General features: G+C 44.4%; 2 protein-coding genes across 2 annotated transcripts; one reads left to right on the top strand and one right to left on the bottom strand.

Annotated features, from left to right (window-relative positions):
* Positions 1-4,139: 4,139 nt before the first annotated feature.
* Positions 4,140-5,917, bottom strand: LOC129507675 (histone H3.1-like). Its single transcript, XM_055322252.1, has 2 exons — positions 5,553-5,917; positions 4,140-4,589 (listed from the first exon to the last, which is right to left on the bottom strand). The coding sequence occupies exons 1-2, from the start codon at positions 5,892-5,894 to the stop codon at positions 4,272-4,274; spliced, it is 660 nt and encodes a 219-aa protein (XP_055178227.1). The 5' UTR covers positions 5,895-5,917; the 3' UTR covers positions 4,140-4,271.
* A 2,506-nt stretch (positions 5,918-8,423) lies between these two features.
* Positions 8,424-9,068, top strand: H1-1 (H1.1 linker histone, cluster member). Its single transcript, XM_055322247.1, has one exon. It carries the CDS (start codon positions 8,424-8,426, stop codon positions 9,066-9,068), a length of 645 nt encoding a protein of 214 aa, XP_055178222.1.
* The last annotated feature ends 14,003 nt before the right edge of the window (positions 9,069-23,071 follow it).

The following is a 23,071-nucleotide window of genomic DNA, read 5'->3' on the forward strand; positions in this document are numbered from 1 at the left end:
TGATGAGGGACTCAATCCCAGGACCGGGTATCACAACCTGAGCAAAGGGAGACGCTCAACCACTGAGCCACCCAGGTGCTCCAGGGCCCAACGTCCTGATACCATCATACGGGGTATCAAAATGTCAACATGAATTTATGAGGGATACGCACAGTCCCTAACAAATTGAATGCTATACAGCCCTACTAAAGAATAGAGAAACTATTCCAGTATGTGCTCTAGAGTACCTATGGCTCATTTCTTGGGCCCCTTCTCTTTTCTTGGTCTCACTATTGATGTGTCTGTCCTATGTTCTGTGAAATAGTTCACACTCCACAGGAAAACTCTATGGCCTAGCTCTAAGTGTCAGGTCTGCTGGTGGTGACACTAAAGCCTATGATGTGTCTGCTTCTGTATATTTCTCATACTCCAATGGCTGTTTTTAGGAGGGAGGCTTTAATCACCTCTCAACTTTTATCAGTTTCCTTACATCCACTTATAGCTTCATAATGAAGCTTGCCACGTGTCCACCTGCATATTTGACATATCTACTTGAATATCTAACGGACATCTCAAACTTGCCTTGTTCAAATTAAGTATCTTAACACCTAAACATGAAATCTGTTCTTCCTCCAGTATTCCGCACCTCAATAAATGGAACTCCATTCTTCCAGGGGCTTAGCTGAGGAACCTTGAAGTTCTGTTTGAGCTCTTTCTCTTATAACTTTAATCCAATCCAGTCAGCTCCATGTTACAAATGAATCAGAGCACCTTTCAAATACATCTTATGAGGCTACTCCTGGACAAGCCACAAAAACCTTTTGTCCAGACGACCATGACTCCTAACTAGTCTTTCTATTTCCACTTTCTATAGCCAGTTTTTTCCTTAACCCAGCAATAGGAGTGATTATTTCAAAAGATGTCATGTCCACCCTCAGAACATTCCAGTGGTTTTCCATCTTCATAATAAAAACCAGTGTCTTTATCCCAGTCTACAAGGAAGGTAGCCAGTAATTCCATTTTGCCCGAGTTTGAGGGGTTTCTGGGGATGTGAGACTTTCAGTGCTAAAACTTAGAAAGTCCCAGGCAAACAGGAGGAGTTTGTCACCCTAATGGCTTTACATGATCTGGGCTCTGGCCACCCTCTGATCTCATTTACTATCGCATTTCTTTGTCTTCACTGACCTTTTTGCTATTCGTGGAACAGACCAAACATGTTCCAGTCTCAGAGCCTTTGTACTTACTTTTCTGTCTTCATAGAAGTCACTTATCCTGGTATAGGGGAGAAGGATTTGACTTCTATCCTCTTGGTTTTTGGTGGGCTTAAGAATTAAATTGACATAAAACAGGTTAACAGGAGAAAAGCATACAATTCATTTATATAGTCATATGTATAGTCATTGGATACACCAATGTGTTTTCCATGACAAAGGCGCCCTTGTAAGGAAAAGGCCCAAAGAAGTAGTTAAGGCTTGAACAGTTATATACTGAGTTGGATGAAGAGTAGTTAACTGTGAAAACATGACAAGGCAAGGGGCTTGGACTAGGGTATTGAATTGTGGCAAAGTAACAGGAAGATAAGTGTTAGTTTACAAGGTTTGTTTGTACTGATTTCTCCTGGCACCAATTCCTCATCCAAGGTTAAAAAAAAAAAAAATGTTACTTTCCTTCTCATATAAAGATGACATCTTCCATATGGGGAATTATTCTACTGCTTTTAGGAAGAAAAAGGAGAGGTCAGAGTCCCTTCTGGTACCTGTTGTTTTTCAAGGGCCTTTAATCTTTATGTCAGAGGACTTTTCTTTGTGGCATATTCTGCCACCTGTCACTGGAGGGCTGCAGACTTCATTTCATTCAGACCTCTGCTCAAACACTCTCTTATGAAAGAGAACTTTCCTGACCATCCTATGTAAAATAATAGCCCTTCCTGCTCATTCTTTAAAATAGCCTATGCATCCCCCCCCCCATATCGATATGTTTGTTTGTTGTTCTGTCTCCCCCAACTGGAATATAATTGATTCTTTGAGAGCAGGGCCTTTGTTTTGTCCCTGAAGTGTTCCTAGCACCTAGAACAGCACTGACAGCTAATAGGTTATCTATGAAGGTTTATTGTGTGGGGGAAAAGAGAAATAAATAGTTTTCCTTCTACTCTTTTAAAATCTTGACTGAGATTTCCCTGTAATAAAAAGACAGATTAACAGGAGAAAACCAAATTTAACCATGTGTGTATTACAGGAACCCCACAAAGATAGGAAGTTCAAAAAAGTGAGCATAAAAGGAAGCTTTTATATCTGTTAGGGAAAGAAAGAATACATTTCTAAAGAATGAAAAGACAAAGCTTGGGCTAGAAGTAGTAAATGGTAAAGAAGTAATAAGGTTTGTTCATATACCTTCTCAGCCCTGAATTTCTCATCTCTGGTGATAAGGATGTTTCTCTTCCTCCTGGTGAAGGAGGCTATCTTTCACATAAAAGATTTATCTTCTGCTTTCAGGGAAAAAAAAAAAAAAAAGTGTGTGGGGGGGAGGGCGGGATGTGGGGGTGGAGGGGGTGACAGGGTGATTTTCCTGCTTCTGAAGCTTAAACTCCTGGAGTTTAACGTGTTTAATATGCCAAGGTGGCGTATTAAGGGACAATATGTCCTGAACCCCATCAGTTGAATGAATACATGCATGAATTTTCTATACAAGACCCTAAGCCCACCCACCAGAGTTCTGCCACAATTGATTATCTACTGTTCTTTGACTTATCACTGCCTGAATGTATGACAGTATGGCAGTTTTTCCTCTAGATCTGAGGAATGATGCAGAGTGGCAAGTCAGGGAGCATTATCTTTATTCTGAACAAGGCCTTCATGAGTGCTAGGATTGAGGAAGGCTCAGAGGTTTTCTCCCAGGGCAGCAAGCATGTCTCAAATTGGTATGGTACTATCTACAAGGCCATGAATAAAGAAACCAGGCCGACCATAATAGAAGCTAATCATATTTGTTGTAGCAACTACCTCTCCCCTCCTACAGAGAAAATTTGTATCCTAACACCTCTCTACATATACTCGGGATCCAGAACAGGGAATTGTTAGTGGTTTGCTTACAGATGTACCCCAAGGCCTACAAGAATATCTTGCACTTTACATGAGGTCAGTAATATCTCTTGAAGGAACACCAGCTAAGGAGAACAAAACATGGCCACTTTCTCAACCAGGCCCTTTTGCTCCTCTGGCCATCCAGAATACAGCTCTGACTTCTCCCCATTGTCAATTTAAATTAAGCCAGACTAGGTACTTTTCTCATTCCCCAAGAAATCTTGGAGGACAGTTATCAGGTGGAAAGGGGGATTCAGAAATCTAGGCAGACATCGGCTGAAGCTGACATACTGAGCCTGCAGTCAGCCTGCGGGCTGTCAGACTCACTGTATTTTACTGAGACAGTTTATAGACCATAAAACTCATCCACGTTAAGTGTACAATTCATTTTAGTATATTTATTGTACAACCACCCCCACAATCTAATTTAGAACATTTTCATCTCCCTAACTTCCCCTTTTCCGAGAAGGAAAAGTATGACTGATACACAGGCTGTCCTGACAATGAAAAAGGCATTTCTGCGCCATAAACCTGATGTTACTTTCCCCCTGAAATCAGTGCCTTGGGTTTTTTGGCAGCCTGAATCTGGTTTCTCCCCTGCCCACTTCCAGACTGTTTTTTCGAGACAAATCATTGTTAGTAGCGGAAACTTCAGTACCGTTCTCAGGACCTGATTGGGGGTCACTGGTAGGCCTCTGAGTCTATCTCATAATCCGAAGAATGATACATTTTAAAAATCCCTAAAGGAGGGCTTTGGGATTTCTGGCCAGCCTTCCTTCCCATTCCCCAGTCTGACTCGCCTGGGGAGGCGGGGGGGGGGGGGGGTTAAAGTGTAGATCACCTATTCTGATTGGTCGACAAGCACGGATAGGCCTTGCTGATTGGGCAGTGTTCCTCTTTGTTCCTAGAAATCACTCAAGTTCCTCAGGCTCTTGGATGCTTTCCCACTTTAGAATTTAGAATTCCCTCGTGCCCGCGCGCAGTGAATGGGGACCCAAGACAAAAATACTGCCCAGCTACGGGAGACCCTTGTGGGTGGATGGTCTACCGGGCCGAGTCTTACCTTTAAAAACCCTGCAATCTTCCCGGATTCAGTAGAGGGTTTTAGTACAGCGGAGGGTTTATCAAGACAGCTCTTTTTTTGAGCAGTTGGGTGGCCCTGAAAAGGGCCTTTGGTTGCCAACTGGGATTTCCTGGTGTTGAGGTCAGAACTCAGCCGCCGAAGCCGTAGAGGGTGCGGCCCTGGCGCTTGAGCGCGTAGACCACGTCCATGGCCGTGACCGTCTTGCGCTTGGCGTGCTCCGTGTAGGTGACGGCGTCCCGGATCACGTTCTCCAGGAACACCTTGAGCACCCCGCGGGTCTCCTCGTAGATGAGGCCCGAGATGCGCTTGACGCCGCCGCGCCGGGCCAGCCGCCGGATGGCGGGCTTGGTGATGCCCTGGATGTTGTCGCGCAGCACCTTGCGGTGGCGCTTGGCGCCGCCCTTGCCCAGCCCCTTCCCGCCCTTGCCGCGACCAGACATAGCTCTCTGAGAAGCAAACGAACAGCAAGTGGGAATTCAAGCCAGAGCGGGTCTTTTTATAACGATGACCCCAGCCCCACCCCTGCAGATGTAGAGACGGAAAGTGCGCAGGCGGGAAATGTGACGCCAGCAGTCCCCTCCCTTAAGCCCTCCTCCAAGCCCGGGGAACTCGGGGCGGGCGGGGGTCAGAACCCAGCTTAACCATTGGTCTTCACTTTAACTGAACTGCTTTGTTCCAATGAAGGAGCTTGTAGTAAACTCATGTAGGATTCCAAGTGTTTTAAGTCGAATACTTAACGCTAAAGGTTTGTTTCGCAGCGATTTCAGTAATGGCAAAAATACTAAGACCAGAAAAATACAACTTGAGCTTATAGTTCATGACAAACCATGCTTTTTAGACATTTTTACACGGCCTATGAAACTATACTATTCCTGTTCTTTTTATAACCCATGCTCAGGAGGCCATATTTGATGCTTTTAAAATGCCGGTTTCGTGTCGCTCTTGAAACTTACTGGCTCATTCAGACCTAGGTGAACAGGTACTTTTCCACCTTTAAAAGACCAGTTTGGGGACGCCTGGGTGGCTCGGCGGTTGGGCGTCTGCCTTCGGTTCAGGGGGTGATCCGGAGTCCTGGTATCGAGTCCGGCATCGGGCTCCCTGTTGGGGGGGGCATATTCTCCCTGTCTGCCTCATGAGTGGTTAGAATGCTTATTTTAAAAAGGGCCAGTTTTATTCCCATGTATTTAGACTAAAGTAGACCTCTGTAAACCCATGCCCTTTCTGTTACAAGTACACGGATGAACAGAACGGTTGCCTCAGTTTACAGCCAATTTACTTGAAAACGTGGTGGCTCTGAAAAGAGCCTTTGGGTTTCAAGTTGGCGCTTCTTGACCAGACACTTACGCCCTCTCCCCGCGTATGCGGCGCGCCAGCTGGATGTCCTTGGGCATGATGGTGACGCGCTTGGCGTGGATGGCGCAGAGGTTGGTGTCCTCGAAGAGCCCCACCAGGTAGGCCTCGCACGCCTCCTGCAGCGCCATGACGGCCGAGCTCTGGAAGCGCAGGTCGGTCTTGAAGTCCTGCGCGATCTCGCGCACCAGGCGCTGGAACGGCAGCTTGCGGATCAGCAGCTCCGTGGACTTCTGGTAGCGCCGGATCTCGCGCAGGGCCACCGTGCCGGGCCGGTAGCGGTGCGGCTTCTTGACGCCGCCCGTGGCCGGCGCGCTCTTGCGGGCCGCCTTGGTGGCCAGCTGCTTGCGCGGGGCCTTGCCGCCCGTCGACTTGCGCGCCGTCTGCTTCGTGCGAGCCATAACAAGTGAGCAATAAGGACAAGGATGTTCAAAGCACAGACACGAATACCTCGTTTTGGCTACTTGCTTATATTTATAGTACATAAAGTGTAGTGATTGGACGATAAAAAAATGCTGATATTATGTTACAAGCCCTGATTGGTCTATCTTTTAACTTTCCAACAATAGCGCAGTTTCATTGGCTACCACGTAATCCTCATCTTTTCAAGCTTTTTGTTCCTTTCTTCCACATCTGATTTTCAGTCTGAGCGCAGTGACTTGAACGTTTTCAAAAAAGTAGTCATTGACTTTGTTCATATTGTACTCCAAGACTCGATAGTTCTTCATTTCTTGGGGAGAAATTTGAGAAATATTGCCCCCCAATAATGTACTCTTTATACTCCCTGCTCAATAACACGATATCGGATTATAAATTTCTGAAACCTTTTTCAAAAATGGCACCCCTTTACAATGCTTAAATGAAGGAGCTCCTTTGAAGACCATCTCAACCATAGTTAAATTATACTGGCGTTTACAGAAATATTTCCAGTAATCAGGCACCAATTTGTTAAATGTTAATCATGTCTTCCAAACTTGGAGCTTTCTGCAACTCATATTTTAAGCTTAGAGTACATTTTGTCAGGTGTAAAATATCAATGACTCAATTCTCCAGTACCAACCTCTCGAGCCTTGTGGAGCAGGCGTGTACGCGGCCAATCACCTGGATTCTGAGCCACAAGAAGGGCCAACTTCTCACCGCCAAGGCCTAATTTTATAGTCCTTAAAATGTTTTTCAAAATTAAAAACATCAAATACAACCCTTTTGTAGCAAGAGTAGGTAGACCAGATTCTACCTTTTCCTTGGTTGAGTGTATACTGATCAGCCTTTAAGAGATTCAGCCATGCTTTCATTTAGGTGGAACGTTCGTATTTTATGTGAAGCCCATCTAATCCAATGGTTACACAGGAGGCCGGAACCTTAGAAATTCCCGAATCCTGTATTTCCTTTTAAAAAGCTACGTTTAATTACAGTCCTCGGTTATTAGAGTAAGAAAGTTTGGACTTCTGAATGATGTTCACCTACGCAACCTTACCGTCTTGGAGGATTGGACATAGGTCATGCTGTGTGTATTTACATATGACGTTATACTTGTTATTATCATTGTCCTTCAAACGTCTATCTCCGATTGTTCTCTCCCAAAGTGGTAGTAATTCACGTGTGTTGTGAAAACAACAGGAAAATGGGAAGCAATTGACTGTGGTGGCGAAGGCGTTACCGGGAAGTCGGCCGCAAGCGGGTGACAAGATTGTCGGGCATGAGACTCCGGGAAGCTCGCGGCACTAAGGCCGCGCGGACTCGTTTGAGAACCTGAGGCTCGCAGCGCTGAGAGCGACCGCACCGACCCCGCCTGGCCGCAAGCGGCTGCGCAGAGCCCGGGGACAGGGCGCCGGTCTCCTCCGCGCCGCGAGACGCGTTTTCTCATGTGTCGGGTTTGCCCCGTTTAGTCACCGGAGTGTTGCCGGTGCCCGAAATGCTTCCGAAAGCCCAAGGAAACTAGAGGACGACTGCCCTAGAAAGTCGCCGGGGGGCAGTGGGGGGGCGTCCCGCCAGGACAGAGGCTCTCCAGCCCCTCAAGCGTGGGGGAGGGGCGCATGGAGTCCAGCCCGCCCTCCTCTGCCCTCCTGGCAGCTCCGCCGCTGAGGAACCGCACGGCGACACGGAACGGGGCGAGGCGAGGACTCAGCCCCTGCTGTGGCTGCGCTGGGAGGCCTGGGAAGGCACCAGGAAGCCGCGAGGTGCACTGCCCCGTGAAAGCGAGCCCTTCTCCGCTCACAGGAATGTTTCAGCGTGCACTGCATTTTCCACACGTGCCGCCTGCGCGTGAAGGACGGCGTCAGCGAGCTCCGGCGTTCGCCCGGCCGCGCCTGTGGGCAGCCGCTCAGAGCTGTCGACCCCGCGCCTCCGTCCTCGGGTCGCCAGGAAGGGTGGCGGCGCTGATGAGGGCTGATGCCAGCCCCGCGGACAAGGCCGCCCCTCCTCCACGCCGCCCCAGCTCGCTCGCGCGCACGCACACACACACGCGCACACAGCCCGCTTTCCTGTCCCCCTCCCGCGCCGCCCCACATACGACCTTTCACATTCACCGCGGGTTGGAAACGGACGCCCCTGACGACGCGTCCCCGAGTTTTCATCTGACCGCCTCCCTCACAGAGCGCTGTCCCCCTCGCCCCCCGGGGTAAGAAGGCCAGCTGTAGAAAGCGGGGTGGCCCCGCCGCCGCTCCCGCGCTCCGAGCCCGAGCCCTGCCCGCCCGGAACTGCGATCGGAACACCGCAAGCGGCGATCGCGGGGAGCTGCCGCCGTCCCTTCAGGTGCGGCGCCCCGGGCGGCGACGCAGGGGGCGGCAGGGGGCGCTCGGGGGCGAGGGGCGGGCGCCTGAGAGCACCAATCACAGCACGGCCCCGCCCTATAAATACGCCGCACGGGGGCCTCCGGCGTCTTTCTGCTCCGTCCGCTTCTGGCAGTCGGCTCTCTTCGCGCTCCTTTCGCCATGTCTGAGACCGCGCCACCCGCTCCCGCCACTTCCACTCCCCCTGAGAAGCCCGCGGCCGGCAAGAAGGCCAAGAGGCCGGCCAAGCCCGCGGCCGCTGCCAAGAAGAAGCCTACGGGCCCTTCCGTGTCGGAGCTGATTGTCCAGGCCGTGTCGTCGTCCAAGGAGCGCAGCGGCGTGTCCCTGGCCGCGCTCAAGAAGGCGCTGGCGGCCGCCGGCTACGACGTGGAGAAGAACAACAGCCGCATCAAGCTGGGCCTCAAGAGCCTGGTGAGCAAGGGGACCCTGGTGCAGACCAAGGGCACCGGCGCCTCGGGCTCCTTCAAGCTCAACAAGAAGGCGGCCTCCGGGGAGGCCAAGGCCAACCCCGCAAAGGTAACGAAGGCCAAGGTTGCGGGCGCTTCAAAGAAACCCAAGAAGGTCACGGCGGCTGTCAAAAAGGCGGTCAAGACCCCGAAAAAGGCCAAGAAGCCGGCTGTGACCAAGAAGGCTTCCAAGAGCCCCAAGAAGCCCAAGGTGGTGAAGGCTAAGAAGGTCGCCAAGAGCCCCGCCAAAGCCAAGGCCGTGAAGCCCAAGGCGGCCAAGGCCAAAGTGACCAAGCCCAAGACGGCTGCCAAGCCCAAGAAGGCGGCACCCAAGAAGTAAGCGTTGCAGTTGGAACTTGACTTCCAATAACCCAACGGCTCTTTTAAGAGCCACCAACATACTTCAGGGAAAGAGCTTTGATATGCAGTGTGTTCTGGCTCTGGCCTCAGTCTCTGCCCTCTTGCGACAGCTGTGCTCGGTCCACCCTCCCCACTCCCTGGCCACCGTCCCTTAGGTATCTAAGGAAATTCCGTGGTCTTGGGTCCTAGGCCAAGTGCGCGTTCGGGGACTTGGGAACCCCCGACCTGGTTACGTTCCTGCCAGGTTTTGCCGGAGTCCATAACCTTGCCTTTATGGGAGGATTTGGACACCCCTGCCTGCCCCATAGGTCCCACACCCCAGGCTAGTTCGCCATCAGCGCTAATCAGTTAAGCTTGACCGAAGCCTCATCCCAGCCTCAGCTGGAAGCATGGGCCCGGTGCACACCTGGCCACTAGGATTCTCTTGGGGGGGGGGGGGGTTCGAGGCCAGGACCTAGTGTTCCCGGGGGCCCCGAGTGTGGCCTGTTTGGCCACACCCACAAACGCGGCGCGCCAGCTGGATGTGCTTGGCCTTAATGAGGACGCGCCTGGCTTGGATGGCGCGCAGGTTGGTGTCCTTGAGCCCTATCAGGCAGGCCTGAGTTCCTTGGGCTGCGCTCTGGCAGCTGCAGGTTGGTTTTGCTGGCGCGGCGCCTTCGCGTGGGTCGAGTCGCAGGCTGCAAGTTTCTGGCGGTGGTGATGACAAAGGAGTCTGGCTGCAATGAAGTTAAGAGCTGAAGCCCAAAAGCCCTTAACCGGGCTCCTCTGCATATAACGGAACAAAGCTGCCCTGATTGGACATTTGAAAGACCACTGTACCTAACGAGAGTATTTCATCGGGTGCAGGGGTTTCCATTCTGGAAACTGGCGCTATTAAGTAGGGAAGAACACTTATGCAGAATTGTCCTTTTAGGTTTTTGAAATGTAATTCTGGGATACAGAGTTTAATGTCTTTTCACCTTCGAGGAGAAAAGATGTGGCAAGCCAGTGGTACTACTTAACATCGCTCAATTGTTTGTAAGGCCTTACTTTTACATCATGGTCCTACTTGGTTGTAAGTCCTTATTTTTACATCATGGTCCTACAAATTCTTCTATTTTAAAAATGATCTTTTTTCCATTGTTTTGCTGGCCTCCTATCCTATAACATCTGCCAGATAGGCACTTAACATCTCTACTTCCTCTCCCTTAAACCTGGTGTTCATGCTATGAACTCAGTCCTTTATGACCACCTATCCTATACAAGCATCATTGTCCATTTTGGGTTTTGGTTAGGGTTATTTACAAAACAGTGACTTCATACACCCTGAATCTTTTCTCTTGAAACCTTTTGAAAATCTGTTCAAGTCCAATCTTTTTCATGTCCTTCACCTGCAGTAACAAATTATTCACACATTTCCTGCTGATAACCATTGACATTGTTTCCATTTATTATTGCTGACCAGGATGCAATAGTTCTACACTGAAATTGCTAGATTAGAGTGTATTTTATATTTCAATTGGTGCTGACATATTCTGGAAATAGTTTCCCCTCATCCATTTCAACCACCAAGGTGTGGTCTCAATTTCTGCCAGTGTAAAAGGATATAAAATTATTTCACATTGTCCCTTTGATTGACATCATCATGGCCACTAATACATCCTTTCTTTAGGTTTATTGGTCATTTGATTATGCCCTTCAGAGAATGCAGGCTTTATACTTTTGCTCATTTTTTTTCATCAGGCAGTTTCTTTCTTATCCCATTGTGTTGGGTTGTATACACACACACAGACACACACACATACATATACATATGAGAATGAACTACTTGTTGCCTGTATTTCAGACAGTTTTCTGATTTTGGCATTTTTTTTTACTAGATTTTGTTTATGCTGTATTTTCCATTTATAAGTATTATATAAAGTGAGATCTATATAAAGTCCCAAATATTAAATGTTAGAAACTTTTCTTTTAAAGCTTCTAGATTTCCATTCTTGGTTAAGAAGCTGAACCCAATGCCTCCATTATTCATTCAGCAGCCTAGGTTTTCTTCTAAAAAATGTTGCTTCCTAAAAAATTTTTAGTCTCTAATTTTATGCACTTTTAGAAACCAAGTTTATATTCGCCCAGATGGCCAGTTGTCCTAACACAATTTATTAAATAATCCATCCATTTCTCCCACTGAAGTATGTCCTCTGTAAAGTCTTAAATAATAGGATCTATTTCTGTGTCCTTTTCTATTGATCTCTCCATATAAGTCATATACCTTTATTAATTTGTGTGCCTGTTTCTACTGTGAACTGGAAGACTCCTTTAGGTCTTACTGCTAGGAAGAAGGAAAGGTATTGACATGTTGTATCCAGTGAACTTATCAAATTTCTATAATTCCACTTGTTACTTTTTAAAATAGAGCCCCTTGAGTTTTTCCTAGTCATTAGCAAACTAACTTTATTGCTTCATCTTCCTCAATGTGAACATAAAGCATTTTGTTTCCTTTTTGTATGTATTTGCTGAGACTTTCCAAAGTAAATACTTTAGCAGGAATCTCTTTTTAGTTCTTGGTTTTAATTAAGCTATGGTTTGTCCTTTAGGATATCTGTTAATTTTTGGTATCTCCATAATTTTAAATACTTTCGAATTTTCTTTTATTTTCAGAAAATTTTTCAGCTTTTAGATTTTAATATATTGATATGATCATATGATCTATAAAACTCAATGTGGCTGAAAGAAGGAACTAGAAAAAGATGTTTTTTCTAAGCCAATCATCTTAAGAGAACCAGGTGTGCTGTGGTAGAGCTGGAAGAGAGTGAGTCAGAAATTGAGTCCATGAGATTACTAAGTAGATGAGGGTGTTAGCGACTGGGTCCAAACGCTGCAGATTGACTGAATGGAGTACAGACCTGAGAGTAGCCTCTTGGGTAGGTAGTATGGAGGTGACTGGTAGCTTTGAGAAGAATAGTTCTGGGGTAGATGGTGTTGAATTAAGGTGGAACTATACACTTGGGAATCATTGGTATATGGATGGCATTTAAAGCCATGAACCTGGGTGAGGTCACCCAGGGGATGACTCAGGTAAAAAAAGAGTATAAAGGGAGAAAGTATGGAGTCCTAAGGCTTGGAGCATCAGGGGCAGAGGAGACCTAGTCCTGACTATTTATCATCAACTATTCTACCTCTTTGTGCTTCCACTTGCTGATGAAAAAGTTGCATTAGGGCAGTGTTTCTCATGGCCTGTCAGGGATAAATTAGAACATATTAGAGCATGCCACATTGTAGAGGTATATATATGGCTTCCTGGAATTTAGGTTTGGGGCACTTACATTGTTAGGTGTGTGTATGTATGTATGTATGTATATTCTAGGTTAGGCATATCTTCTGGGTCATGAAGAAGAATGTATATCTTATTGGGGTCACAATCAAGTCTTAAAACCAGTGGTTAAGGTGCTCCCTTATGGTTTTTCACAATCCCAAGAATCTACTGTTTTGACATTCTAACCACAGAATTAGATCTAACATCTATATAAGACAATAGAGACTTGAAATCCATCTCATTGACTGTCCCAGAGATCTTCCAGAGACAAGTGGTTAAAAGGTGACATACAAATTCTATTATTTAACTAATTGATTTGAGTGTCCTTACCTGTGGGAATTTTTGAAAGACAAGAGAGGCATAGGAGTTCTAGGATTTCCAGGACTGATGAAAGATCAGTGCTGGTCCTTTAAAGTACTGAGGACAAATAATGAGCTTTGCTCTGTAAGTCATACATACAATTGCACATAAATGGGAAAAAGAGAGGAGGGCGAAATCTCGCATCTTGATGCTGCAGTTTTTATCATGTCCTATGTGCCCAAAGGAAAAGGGGGAATTTGCAGGGGGTGAGTTTGTTCTTTGTCAGATCTTTGACAATGTGTACATGCAAATCTAAGGGGAAAAATTATTCCATGTACAAAAATAGAACTGGCTTAAAATCGAAGTATTAACTACTAAATGGTTGTTCAGTAAAATCATGGCCTAACTATCCACAGCATTCTATCCTGCATATGCTCCATTGTTTATTTCACCAGTCATCTGCTGGATTTGAAAATTTTAACAAAAATTACATAGTCATTTTCAAATGGGTTTCCAGGAGCGGGATTTCTATATCAAAGGGTAAAAATCAACATTGTAAGTTGCAGGCTATACTAAAATAATCATGGAATCTTAAAAACAAATACAAATTCCTAAAGACAGAAATGTTACTGGACTTCGACTATCACTGGTCACCATCTTTTATTTCATTTTATTTTCTAATAAATAGTTTGATACAAAAATCAAAATGACATGAAAAGAAACACACTGAGAAGTCAGATTCCACATCACTGACCCTAGCCACTCTGCTCCCCTTCCAATGTTTCTTTATGCAAACAGAAACATACATACATATATATATGTATATACTCTTTCTTACCCTTTCACAGGATAACACATACTACTGTTCACTTAGCAGTCTGCCCTGGATCTGTGACTGTAACAGGACAGAGCTCTCCTTCATCTCTTTCCACAGATACGTGATATACAATGTGTAAAGGAACAATGGTTTACTCTGGTTCCAGGAGCTCTGTGTATACATCAGAGAGTTGAGCCCTTTGTACATGAGTTGTAAGATGATAAGTTTTGCTACCTGGGCTTATCTTTATGTAACTGAATGTGTGTGTCAGTATTTTCTTTCACGGCTTTTGGATTTTGGGCAATATTAAGATGGGTCTTTCCCATGACAAGAATCAAAGGAATTCACCTGTATTTTCTTCTGGATTTGTTTGGTTTAACATATCAATCTTTAATGTATTTGGAGTTTATCCTAGTATATGCTGTTTTACAAATGACTATCCCATTGTCTCAACACTAATGAAGTCCATCTTTACTCCCAATGGTTAGAAATGCTGTCTTTGGGGCACCTGGTGGCTCAGTCAGTTGAGCATCCAACTCTTGATTTCAGCTCAGGTCTTTATCTCAGGGTCCTGGGTTTGGGCCCCACCTTGAGCTCTGCACTGGGCATGGAGCCTATTTTAAAAAAAAATGCTGTCTTTATGGTATACAAAATTCCTATGTTGTCTATTTCTGGATTTTCTATTCTACATCAGTTTGCCTAGCCACTAGTACCACATCGTTTTAATTGAGCATTGATGATCATGTTATAAAATATGCTAAAGATCATCCATCCTTCCTGCTCTTGTTTTCCACTTTTAGGGTGATCATAAGACATTTCTAGCTTCTCAAAGAACTGTGAAATGCTTAGAGCTTGACAAGCTTTGGAAGTCACTGTTTGTTTTGTCTGGGAGAGTTCTGGAGGAAGTTCTGAATTCACGCCACGGCATCCCCTCTCAACTAAGAAGGGCCAATTTTATCTTTAGGGCAGTGTGCTGCTTTCACCTGAAATTTATGTGAGCCATGTTCCATGCAGATTAAGTGAGAAGAAACTAGAATAACTTATGATCTTGGAATCCGTGGGTTTTCTCTTTGAACTAATTTGACTCTTTCCTCTCAATGCTTTAGAGGGGTACCATGCTTCCCTTTCCACATGGGGGATGCTAACTACAAAGGAAACAGAAAAGGTGGCAGGTAAAGTATTCTCATTCCTGTGCCCAGGAAGAAGACAAAGTCTGTTTTGTAAGCATCCACTCTCTTCCATACTTACATTGGTTCTGTGTTTTTATTTTATTTTTAAACCAACTTTGTGATTTTTATTGATGGGCGACAACTTCTGTACTCCTAGAGATCACTAAACTGTGTACAATTAGAGACGCAGCATTATAGAAGAGTAGACAGCAGAATTAAACAGAGCGACTTAGGGAAATATCAATCTTCATTATTTTGCCCATTTTTCATTGCGTGTACACAGAAGCATGAATGCAATTTGAAATCTTTTAATGGCAATAGTTTACAATCACCCGTCTATGTGGACTAACATCTTAACTCCAAATATCTGATCTGCAATGTGTACGTAAGCAGCTTCTCATCGCACAATTATTAAAATGTATTTTTCCTGTTAGGAACCAGCAACTTATTTTTTGTATTTATGTTTCTTTTGAAGTAAGAACTATTTCTTCTTTGATAACTGGCTCATTTTTATCATTATCAAAAACTAAAGGGTGGGAAGGAAAGTGTGATGGATTAAAAAATTTATTTTTTAAGGAAAGATAAAATTCATTTTCACAAATTTACAAGTGTTGCTGGTGCAGGATTTATTCTACTAAGCAGTTAGACTGGGAATCAAATGCAAGTCCCCCTTACTCAGGAATCAGCATTATTTCAGAAACATGGGTTTTGTGTATTTTCTTAAATCAAGTGACAGTCTGTTTGAACCGAATGATTTTGAATTGGAAGGTAGATGTCAATGTTGGTTCTGTGTTTTTAAAGGATCACTATTTGCTAACTCTTCGAGTATGCACAAGGTCTGAGCATGCAAGCCTGGACCCTGCCCCTATAGAACTTAGTGATACTGTCATGCTCTAAAATAAAGCCCAGAGATGTGGAAAGTGACCCAGAAATTTGCACTAGCATATGTCCCATGTAGAAAAGGTACCTCTGGCACACAGGATTCGGTCAATGGCAGTAGCTACTCCTCCCACCCCCCAAATCTTATGGGTTGGTCTTACTCTTTTATTTATAAAACTGGTACTATGCAAATGATCCTTGCATAGTACCAGCTTTATATGCAGCAAATATTCAGTATTATCACAAAGTGAGTAGCAGTTAAGCTACTCCTAAGCCTACCTCGAAAGCAAACCAGAGATTTTAAAGTTTATTCTGGATGTTTAAAACTCTTCTCATTGACAACATATTCCTGAGAAGATTCCAACCTTCTTTAAACTTTTTAAATCAGGAAATATAACCTATAAAGAGAAAATCATAACAAAATATGACAAAATAGAAATAAAAAGCTCACTGAATGATCACAAAGTGAACATGGGGGCAGCCCTGGTGGCTCAGCGGTTTAGCGCCACCTTCCGCCTAGGGCATGATCCTGGAGACCCGGAATCGAGTCCCATGTCAGGCTCCCTGCATGGGGCCTGCCTCTCCCTCTGCCTATATCTCTGCCTCTCTGTCTCTCTGTGTCTCTCATGAATAAATAAAATAAAATCTTAAAAAAAAAAAAAAAAAAAGCCAAAGTGAATACAGCTGTACCACCATACAAGTCAAAAAACAAGAACATCCCCCAACTCTCCCAGTCTGCTTATACCTGCTTCTGGTTACTAACCCCTACCCCTCCCCTAAATAGACCCACTATCCCGATCTCTAACACAGTTTGCCTGTTTTTGAATCCTCTAAAAAATGGAAATCAAACAAAAGGTAGTCTTTTGTGCCTGGTATCTTACTCAGGAAATTAGGTTTAACAGATTCATCTGTGTTGCTGTATATAACTGATTAATTTTTATTGTATAATATTCCATTTTATGATATAGCACAATTTAGGTATCTGTTCCACCACTGATAGACATTTGTTTCTTTTTCATGAACATTCTTGCATGTGTGTTTAAGTACATATGTGGACACACATGTTATTTATATATCTAGAATTAGAAATCACTGGGTCAAATCCAAAACTTTTTGAAAGTGGTTGTACCAGTTTACATACACTGGAATCAAAAATGAAAATTAAAACCATAGTTATAAACAGGTATGGGTGAACCTCACAAACTTAATATTGAGTAAAATTTAGATGGAAACTCCTGTTCCACATCTTTCTAGATTTTTTTTTAATTGTTGGTTTTTAGGGGATCCCTGGGTGGCTCAGCGGTTTTGCGCCTGCCTTTGGCCCAGGGCACGATCCTGGAGTCCCTGGATCGAGTCCCGTGTTAGGCTCCTGGCATAGAGCCTGCTTCTCCCTCTGCCTGTGTCTCTGCCTCTCTCTCTCTCTCTCTCTCTCTCTCTCTCTCTATATATATATATATATATATATATATATATATATAGTCTATCATAAATCTTTAAAAAAATAATTGTTGGTTTTTATAAATGCTATAAATTGTGGCAGATGCGTAGTGGTACCTCATTGTGTCATTGTGACTTTATTTCACATCTCTTGTAATTTTTATATTACGTTGTGTGCTCATCTGCTTGGGCTGCCATAACAAAACACCACAGTCTGGGTGGCTCACACAGAAATTTATAGTCTTACACTTCTGGAACTCCACAACTGATTGTTCGCATGGCTGACCTGCAGCCTGCAGCCCCTCTGGAGGAAGAGCAGATCCTGGGTGGCCCAAAGCTCCCAATTATGAATTATACTGTTGGACTGTCCAGTGGCGAAGACCACCAGGTAAAGACACTCTTATCAGGCAGGACACTCCAAGGACCTAGAGATCACCTCCTAGAAGCCAAGAGCAAAGGCCAGACCTCTCTTTGGAGAAGGTTAATTTTCTACTACATCCTTCTAGAAACTTCCATTTACATTGCCACTTGGATGTCCAGGAGGCAACCCAAGCCTGGCATGTCCAACACCAACTGTTCAATCCTCCTGAAGTCCTCTTGCCTGTCCTCAGATGGTCATATACCCTCCTTAATTCGCAAATGGACCTGCTGCAATAGCCTCCCAACTGGTCTTCCTATTTCCACCATCAAAGCCTTCAGTCTGCTCCCAACACAGTGGGCAGGGTGTTCTTTTATGTCCCCCAGCTCAAATCCTGCCAACAGCTTCCTCTCGCACTCAGTATAAAACCCAGTGTTCCTACAGGGTCTGACAGCCGGGGCTTTCAAACACGTATTTTTAAAATTCAACTTGGTAGGAACTATTTATCACAGCAAAGACACACAGAAGCAAAACAAGTATTTCGTTAAACAATACTTACCCTAACTGCACATTTTATGTGCTATTTCTCTACGTTCTGTTCTACCATAAAGAAACAGTTGGCAGCAGCCCATTAAATTGATTTCATGGGGGGACTTGGATGGCTTAGTGGTTGAATATCTGCCTTCAGCTCAGGCTGTGATCCTGGCATCTTATGATCGTGTCCCCGCATCGGGCTTTCCGCAGGAAGCCTGCTTCTCCCTCTGTGACTCTGCCTCTCTGTGTGTCTCTCATAAATAAATAAAATCTTTAAAAAAATCAACTTCATGAATATGTACAGGTCACACCCAGCAGTACAAAATCTACTGTTCTATACAATCAGGCATCTTTGCACCCCCACCCTCAGCATCTCCCGTTATCACCTTGACTTCCTCCTGGGGCAGCCCCTTACTCCACACAGAAGTAACAGGCCTCGCAGTTCCCAGGCCCTCAGAGAGCACACATCTGTCATGGGGCTTTTGCATCTATCATTCCACCTACCTGGAATGTTTTCCGCAGATATCACAAGGGCTCATCCTCTCATTCTCTTTCAGATCTAACTCCAGTGGCCTCAATGAAGCAACTCCCTCTACCTCGTACATCACTGTCCAGCCTCTCAGGTTTCACCAAGGCTGAAACACCATTCATCCTTCCTAAAACTGATCAGACCTAAAATGCCCTCAGTATTAGGTCCTGGAGAGATGACTGGCTTTGCATGGCTTGTCACCCTGACTTTTCTGGCCATCCTCCTCCAGCACAGAGCTGGGGTTGCAAGACCAAACCACCAGAGGACAGCTACCTACAGAACCAGATGCCCCGAAGGATAACCTGCTGTCCAGCCAACAAGATGCAGGGGAGAAAAACTGCCCAGGACTCAAAGGGAGGGAGATTGAGGCTCGGATGCCTACTATAGCACTTCCTGGCCACTGAGCTTTGACAATCTGCTTAATGTCTCAGAGGTCTGGGTTTCTTGACTACAAACTGGAATTTCATAGCATCTCCTATCTCACAGGAGAAGATCATTTACACAGAATGAGAAACAAGAAGATGGCTCCCAGGAGAGTGGTGGCTACAGACAGCAGTACACTGGGGGCAGCTCATACCACTTGCCAGGGCCAACTGCTAAGCTTTCAGACATTTTGTGAGCTGCTTATTTAAACTCAATGATTATTAAAAATTAAATTATATACATTTACAACTAAATAGCTTATTTAAAAACCAAAGGTAATAGATATCCCATGTCTCCTGATTATTTTACTAGTATCCTTACTCACGGGGTTGTTAACATCTCTTGGGTGGTGGTGATACTACATTGTGTGCTACTGTGCATTCCTTTGCAACTGACTCCACATTTGGTCACAGGTAGTTTGGAATCCACCATGGTGGGAATGGTTTCACCACAGAAATGAGCCATCCCTACAAATTAAAAGGGTTTCATTTCTGTGTGTGTGTGTGTGTGTGTTGATTTTCCTGAAAGCTGTCTATTAAACATTTATCAACATGTGATTACTTTCAGAGAATGTTCTCAATAAATGCCTTTCTCTGGGCTTTCCCTCACCCAAGTCGGGGCAGATCCTATCAGGGCAGGAGTGTTTGTTGGTTCATTCCCTCCATGTCCAGAGTTCCACACTGAACTTTACTGGGTAAAAATCCCAAAGTGGGATCAGTTTCCCAAAGTGGGAATGAGTGTTTAATGAGTAGTAATGTCACTGGAACATTATGTGGCATCTTTGTGAACCATAAGAAAACTTCTTATGGTTCACTGTGACCTGCGGTTCTATAAGGCTTGTCACTTGGTTAGTCTCCCTAACTTCAAATCTACAGTGGTTTTCATGTTGTCGTGAAGGCCAAGGGCTGGAATCCCTTTCTCTACATGTGTTGATTTTAACTCCACTCAAAAATATGAACAAAGGCTCAAAAAACAGTTTGACAGGGGGCTGGGAAGAGGGGATGGTGCAGAAACATCTTTGTGCCCTCTCTTCCCCACAGGCCTGGAAATTTCAGTACAAGTTGCAACTCTGGAAGATAACAGGGCATATTTATACGTGAGCATCAGGGAGGCCTGAAGCTCCCTAGGGAAAGGAAATATCCGCCATCCACAGAGTTAAGAGCTCCAGACAGAAGAGAAAGTGGGAGGCAGTTAGTTCAACTAAATCACAACTCACTTTTCAACCAGCAATACAATTTTGCTCCTCATTTTATGGCCATTTTTTCTGTACTTACACTAAACTTTGATTACTTCTTATAAGTGAGTATGCAAGTAACAAAGACTGAAGAATCCATGACTGCCACCTAGAACTGCCAGTATCCTTGCCTGGGATTCCAGTCTGCACCTTGGTAATGTCATAAGATATAAAGGGTCTTTGATTTTCCAGGTGATGCAAGACACTGAGAGGCAACAGTCCTGAAGCTGGAAACCTCACTACCTCATTACAGAGATTGCTCCTTGCTCTGGAACTGGGGAGCAGTGTTGGTCTCACTGAGATCTCAGGACTCATTCCTCCCCTTGGGACGGTCTGAGAACCAGGGAAGCTGGCCAATACATTCCTCAAAACGGAGCCATCTGTGTCCCTCCTGAAATATTCACAATGTTTTCATATTATTGCTTGTCAGTAATCTAAGCTCTTTAAAAAAAAAATTGTTCAACCTGATTTATAACAAGAAAAAAAAATATTGAGGAGTTGTTTTATAACAAGGCAACATGCATACATATCCTTAATGACAGTAACTGGAATTAAATGTATTCTTTCTAGAAAGCTTAAATGTTCTTCAGCATAAAATAACTACTAACCATTGTTCATTCCTTTTTTTTTTTAAAGACTTTCCTCATTTTTTTAAAGATTTATTTTTATTCATTTATTCATTCATTCATGATAGACGAGAGAGAGAGAGAGAGAGAGAGAGAGGCAGAGACACAGGAGGAGGGAGAAACAGGCTCCATGCCGGGAGCCCGACTCAGGACTCGATCCCAGGACCCAGGATCAGGCCCTGGACCAAACGCAGGCGCCAAACTGCTGAGCCACCCAGGGATCCCCACCATTGTTCATTCCAATTCCAACTCAGCCCCTGGAACCGCAGATTCCTGAGGGAGCCAGTATTGATCCCTTAGGCCCCAGCTATAAACTCCCCAATTAGAAGAAAGCACACAGAGAGACCATGGTGGCAATCAGCCTGCATTGGCAGCAGAAACAGAAACTAGAGGCAAATCTGGTGTAAGTAAAACAAAGCAATGAACTAACGATTGAAAGATTAAATGAATGAAAGGGGAACTGGGGTGGCTCAATGGGTTAAATATCTTCCTTCCACTCAAGTCATGATCCAGGGTCCTAGGCTTGAGCCCCACATTTGGATCCCTGCTCAACAGGGAGTCTGCTTCTTCCTCTCCCTCTTCTTCTCCCCCTGCTCATTCTCTCTCTTCCTTTCTCACTCTCTCTCTTTCTCTCTCAAAAAAATAAATAAATGTTTTTAAAAGAGAAAAATTCAATGAACGAGTGAAAATTATATGTTTTTCATATATTATTTGCAGGTACTATTATGACCAATTCTGAGTAGCTATTCAGTGCTCAGCCTTGTGTTGGGAATTTACATTAAAATTCCTCACTTTTTCACATCATTACAAGTAGTCTTTTTTTCTGTCTCTTCCTCTTCCTTTTTAAAACAAAGCTATTTCAAAAAGAAAAGATGATGAAATTTATGTCTAAAGACTCTCCATTCCCATGCTGAAGGATTACCACTAAATATTTGGTGTGAATCCTTCTTGAGCTTTTTCATGGATAGATAAAGAAAATGAGAAAAAGAGAATGAATGTGAATAAACATTTTTGTTTTTAAAAGGGCCCAGACTTAGGGCACCTGGGTGGCTCAATTGGTTAAGCAGCTGACTCTTGATATCAGCTCAAGTCATGATCTCAGGTTCGTGGGACCAAGCTCTATGTGGGGTTCCTTGCTCAGCAGTAGTCTGTTGGAGATTCTCCACCTCTCCCTCTCCTTCTTTACCTCCCCCACTCAAATAAATAAATAAATCTTTTTAAAAAATGGGCCCAGTAATCTAAGCTCTTCATTGCTTGGTGGTCCACACAGCCTGCCTGCGGTTGTGAAGGCAGATCCTTCCTCCAGGCTGTGGAGCTCAGTAATACCTTTAGAATTGCTCCTCAACCCATAATGTAAGAAGGCTATCCTAGGGACAGACACGGTCACTGCCTGCAGGAGCTCATCTTTACACAGTACAGAATCGTTTGAACCCATATATATATTCAGTACATGGTGCTCCATCTCCGTCCTGAGCTTCCAGCAGTTTCCATCCACCCTGGCACTCCCCTTCCTCTAGCCCACCTTTGTCTCTCATCCAACATCTTCACCGATGTATCAAAGGCCTTCCCAACAGCACCTAGAACATCTACAACCCACTCCAGGAGGCATGAAGGGGCACATTTTAAAAGGTAAAACTCAGAATGAGATCTGCAGCCAAAAGGACCCTTCTTAGAGACAATAAGCTCATTTTTCTAGACTGGATGTGAAACAAGTGACACCTTAACGAGCGTTAAGGTGCAGGGCTTCAAGAGGGCAAGGTCTGGAAACCCCAAGGGAAGTAAGTACTCACCTGGAACATAGGGAAGAAATGATGGGATGAATTCTCAGTGTGTTCCCAAACTTGCCCACCAGAGGGCAGCCTCAGGCTGTGGGCAAGCTGACCAGAAACTAGAGGCTGCTGGGCAGCAGGCTTTTGAGAACATCCTTCTGTTCCCTGTTCCTAAATGTACAGGAAAAAAGGATACGCACTTTAAAAACAAACAAACAAACAAAATATATGTTATATATTTATATTTTATATTTATATATAAATTATATTTTTATATTTATATTACTATACTTATATTTTATTATTATTTATATATTTTATATATATATTCAGGACAAAATGAAGAACTATATGTACTTTTCTACATTAAATTCTAATTTTTATACATTTGTTTAGATTAAATCTGTGACTATATTTTCCATCGTCTGTCAGGCTACATCACCACTTTTGTTTTTGGCTTGTTTCACTTAACCAAATATTTTTATTAGATGACTGTGTATTCATAATAATCACTGATTCTGCTGCACAATTCCCCAAATTTGTTGGTCTGAATAAACTTACAGTCATTCCTGTTTTGTCAGAAGGAAATAACAGAATATTTTGGCCACCCTAACTAATT

Source organism: Nyctereutes procyonoides, unplaced genomic scaffold (genome assembly GCF_905146905.1).
Source record: "Nyctereutes procyonoides isolate TBG_1078 unplaced genomic scaffold, NYPRO_anot_genome, whole genome shotgun sequence".
NCBI lineage: Eukaryota > Metazoa > Chordata > Mammalia > Carnivora > Canidae > Nyctereutes > Nyctereutes procyonoides.

Excerpts from the sequence above, each read along its gene's own strand:
- LOC129507675 (XM_055322252.1), bottom strand. The coding sequence starts at position 5,894 with ATGGCTCGCACGAAGCAGACGGCGCGCAAGTCGACGGGCGGCAAGGCC. Across the intron at positions 4,590-5,552 it reads CCAACCTCTGCGCCATCCAC|AGAGCTATGTCTGGTCGCGG; the intron begins GCCAAGCGCGTC and ends TTTGCTTCTCAG.
- H1-1 (XM_055322247.1), top strand. The coding sequence starts at position 8,424 with ATGTCTGAGACCGCGCCACCCGCTCCCGCCACTTCCACTCCCCCTGAG.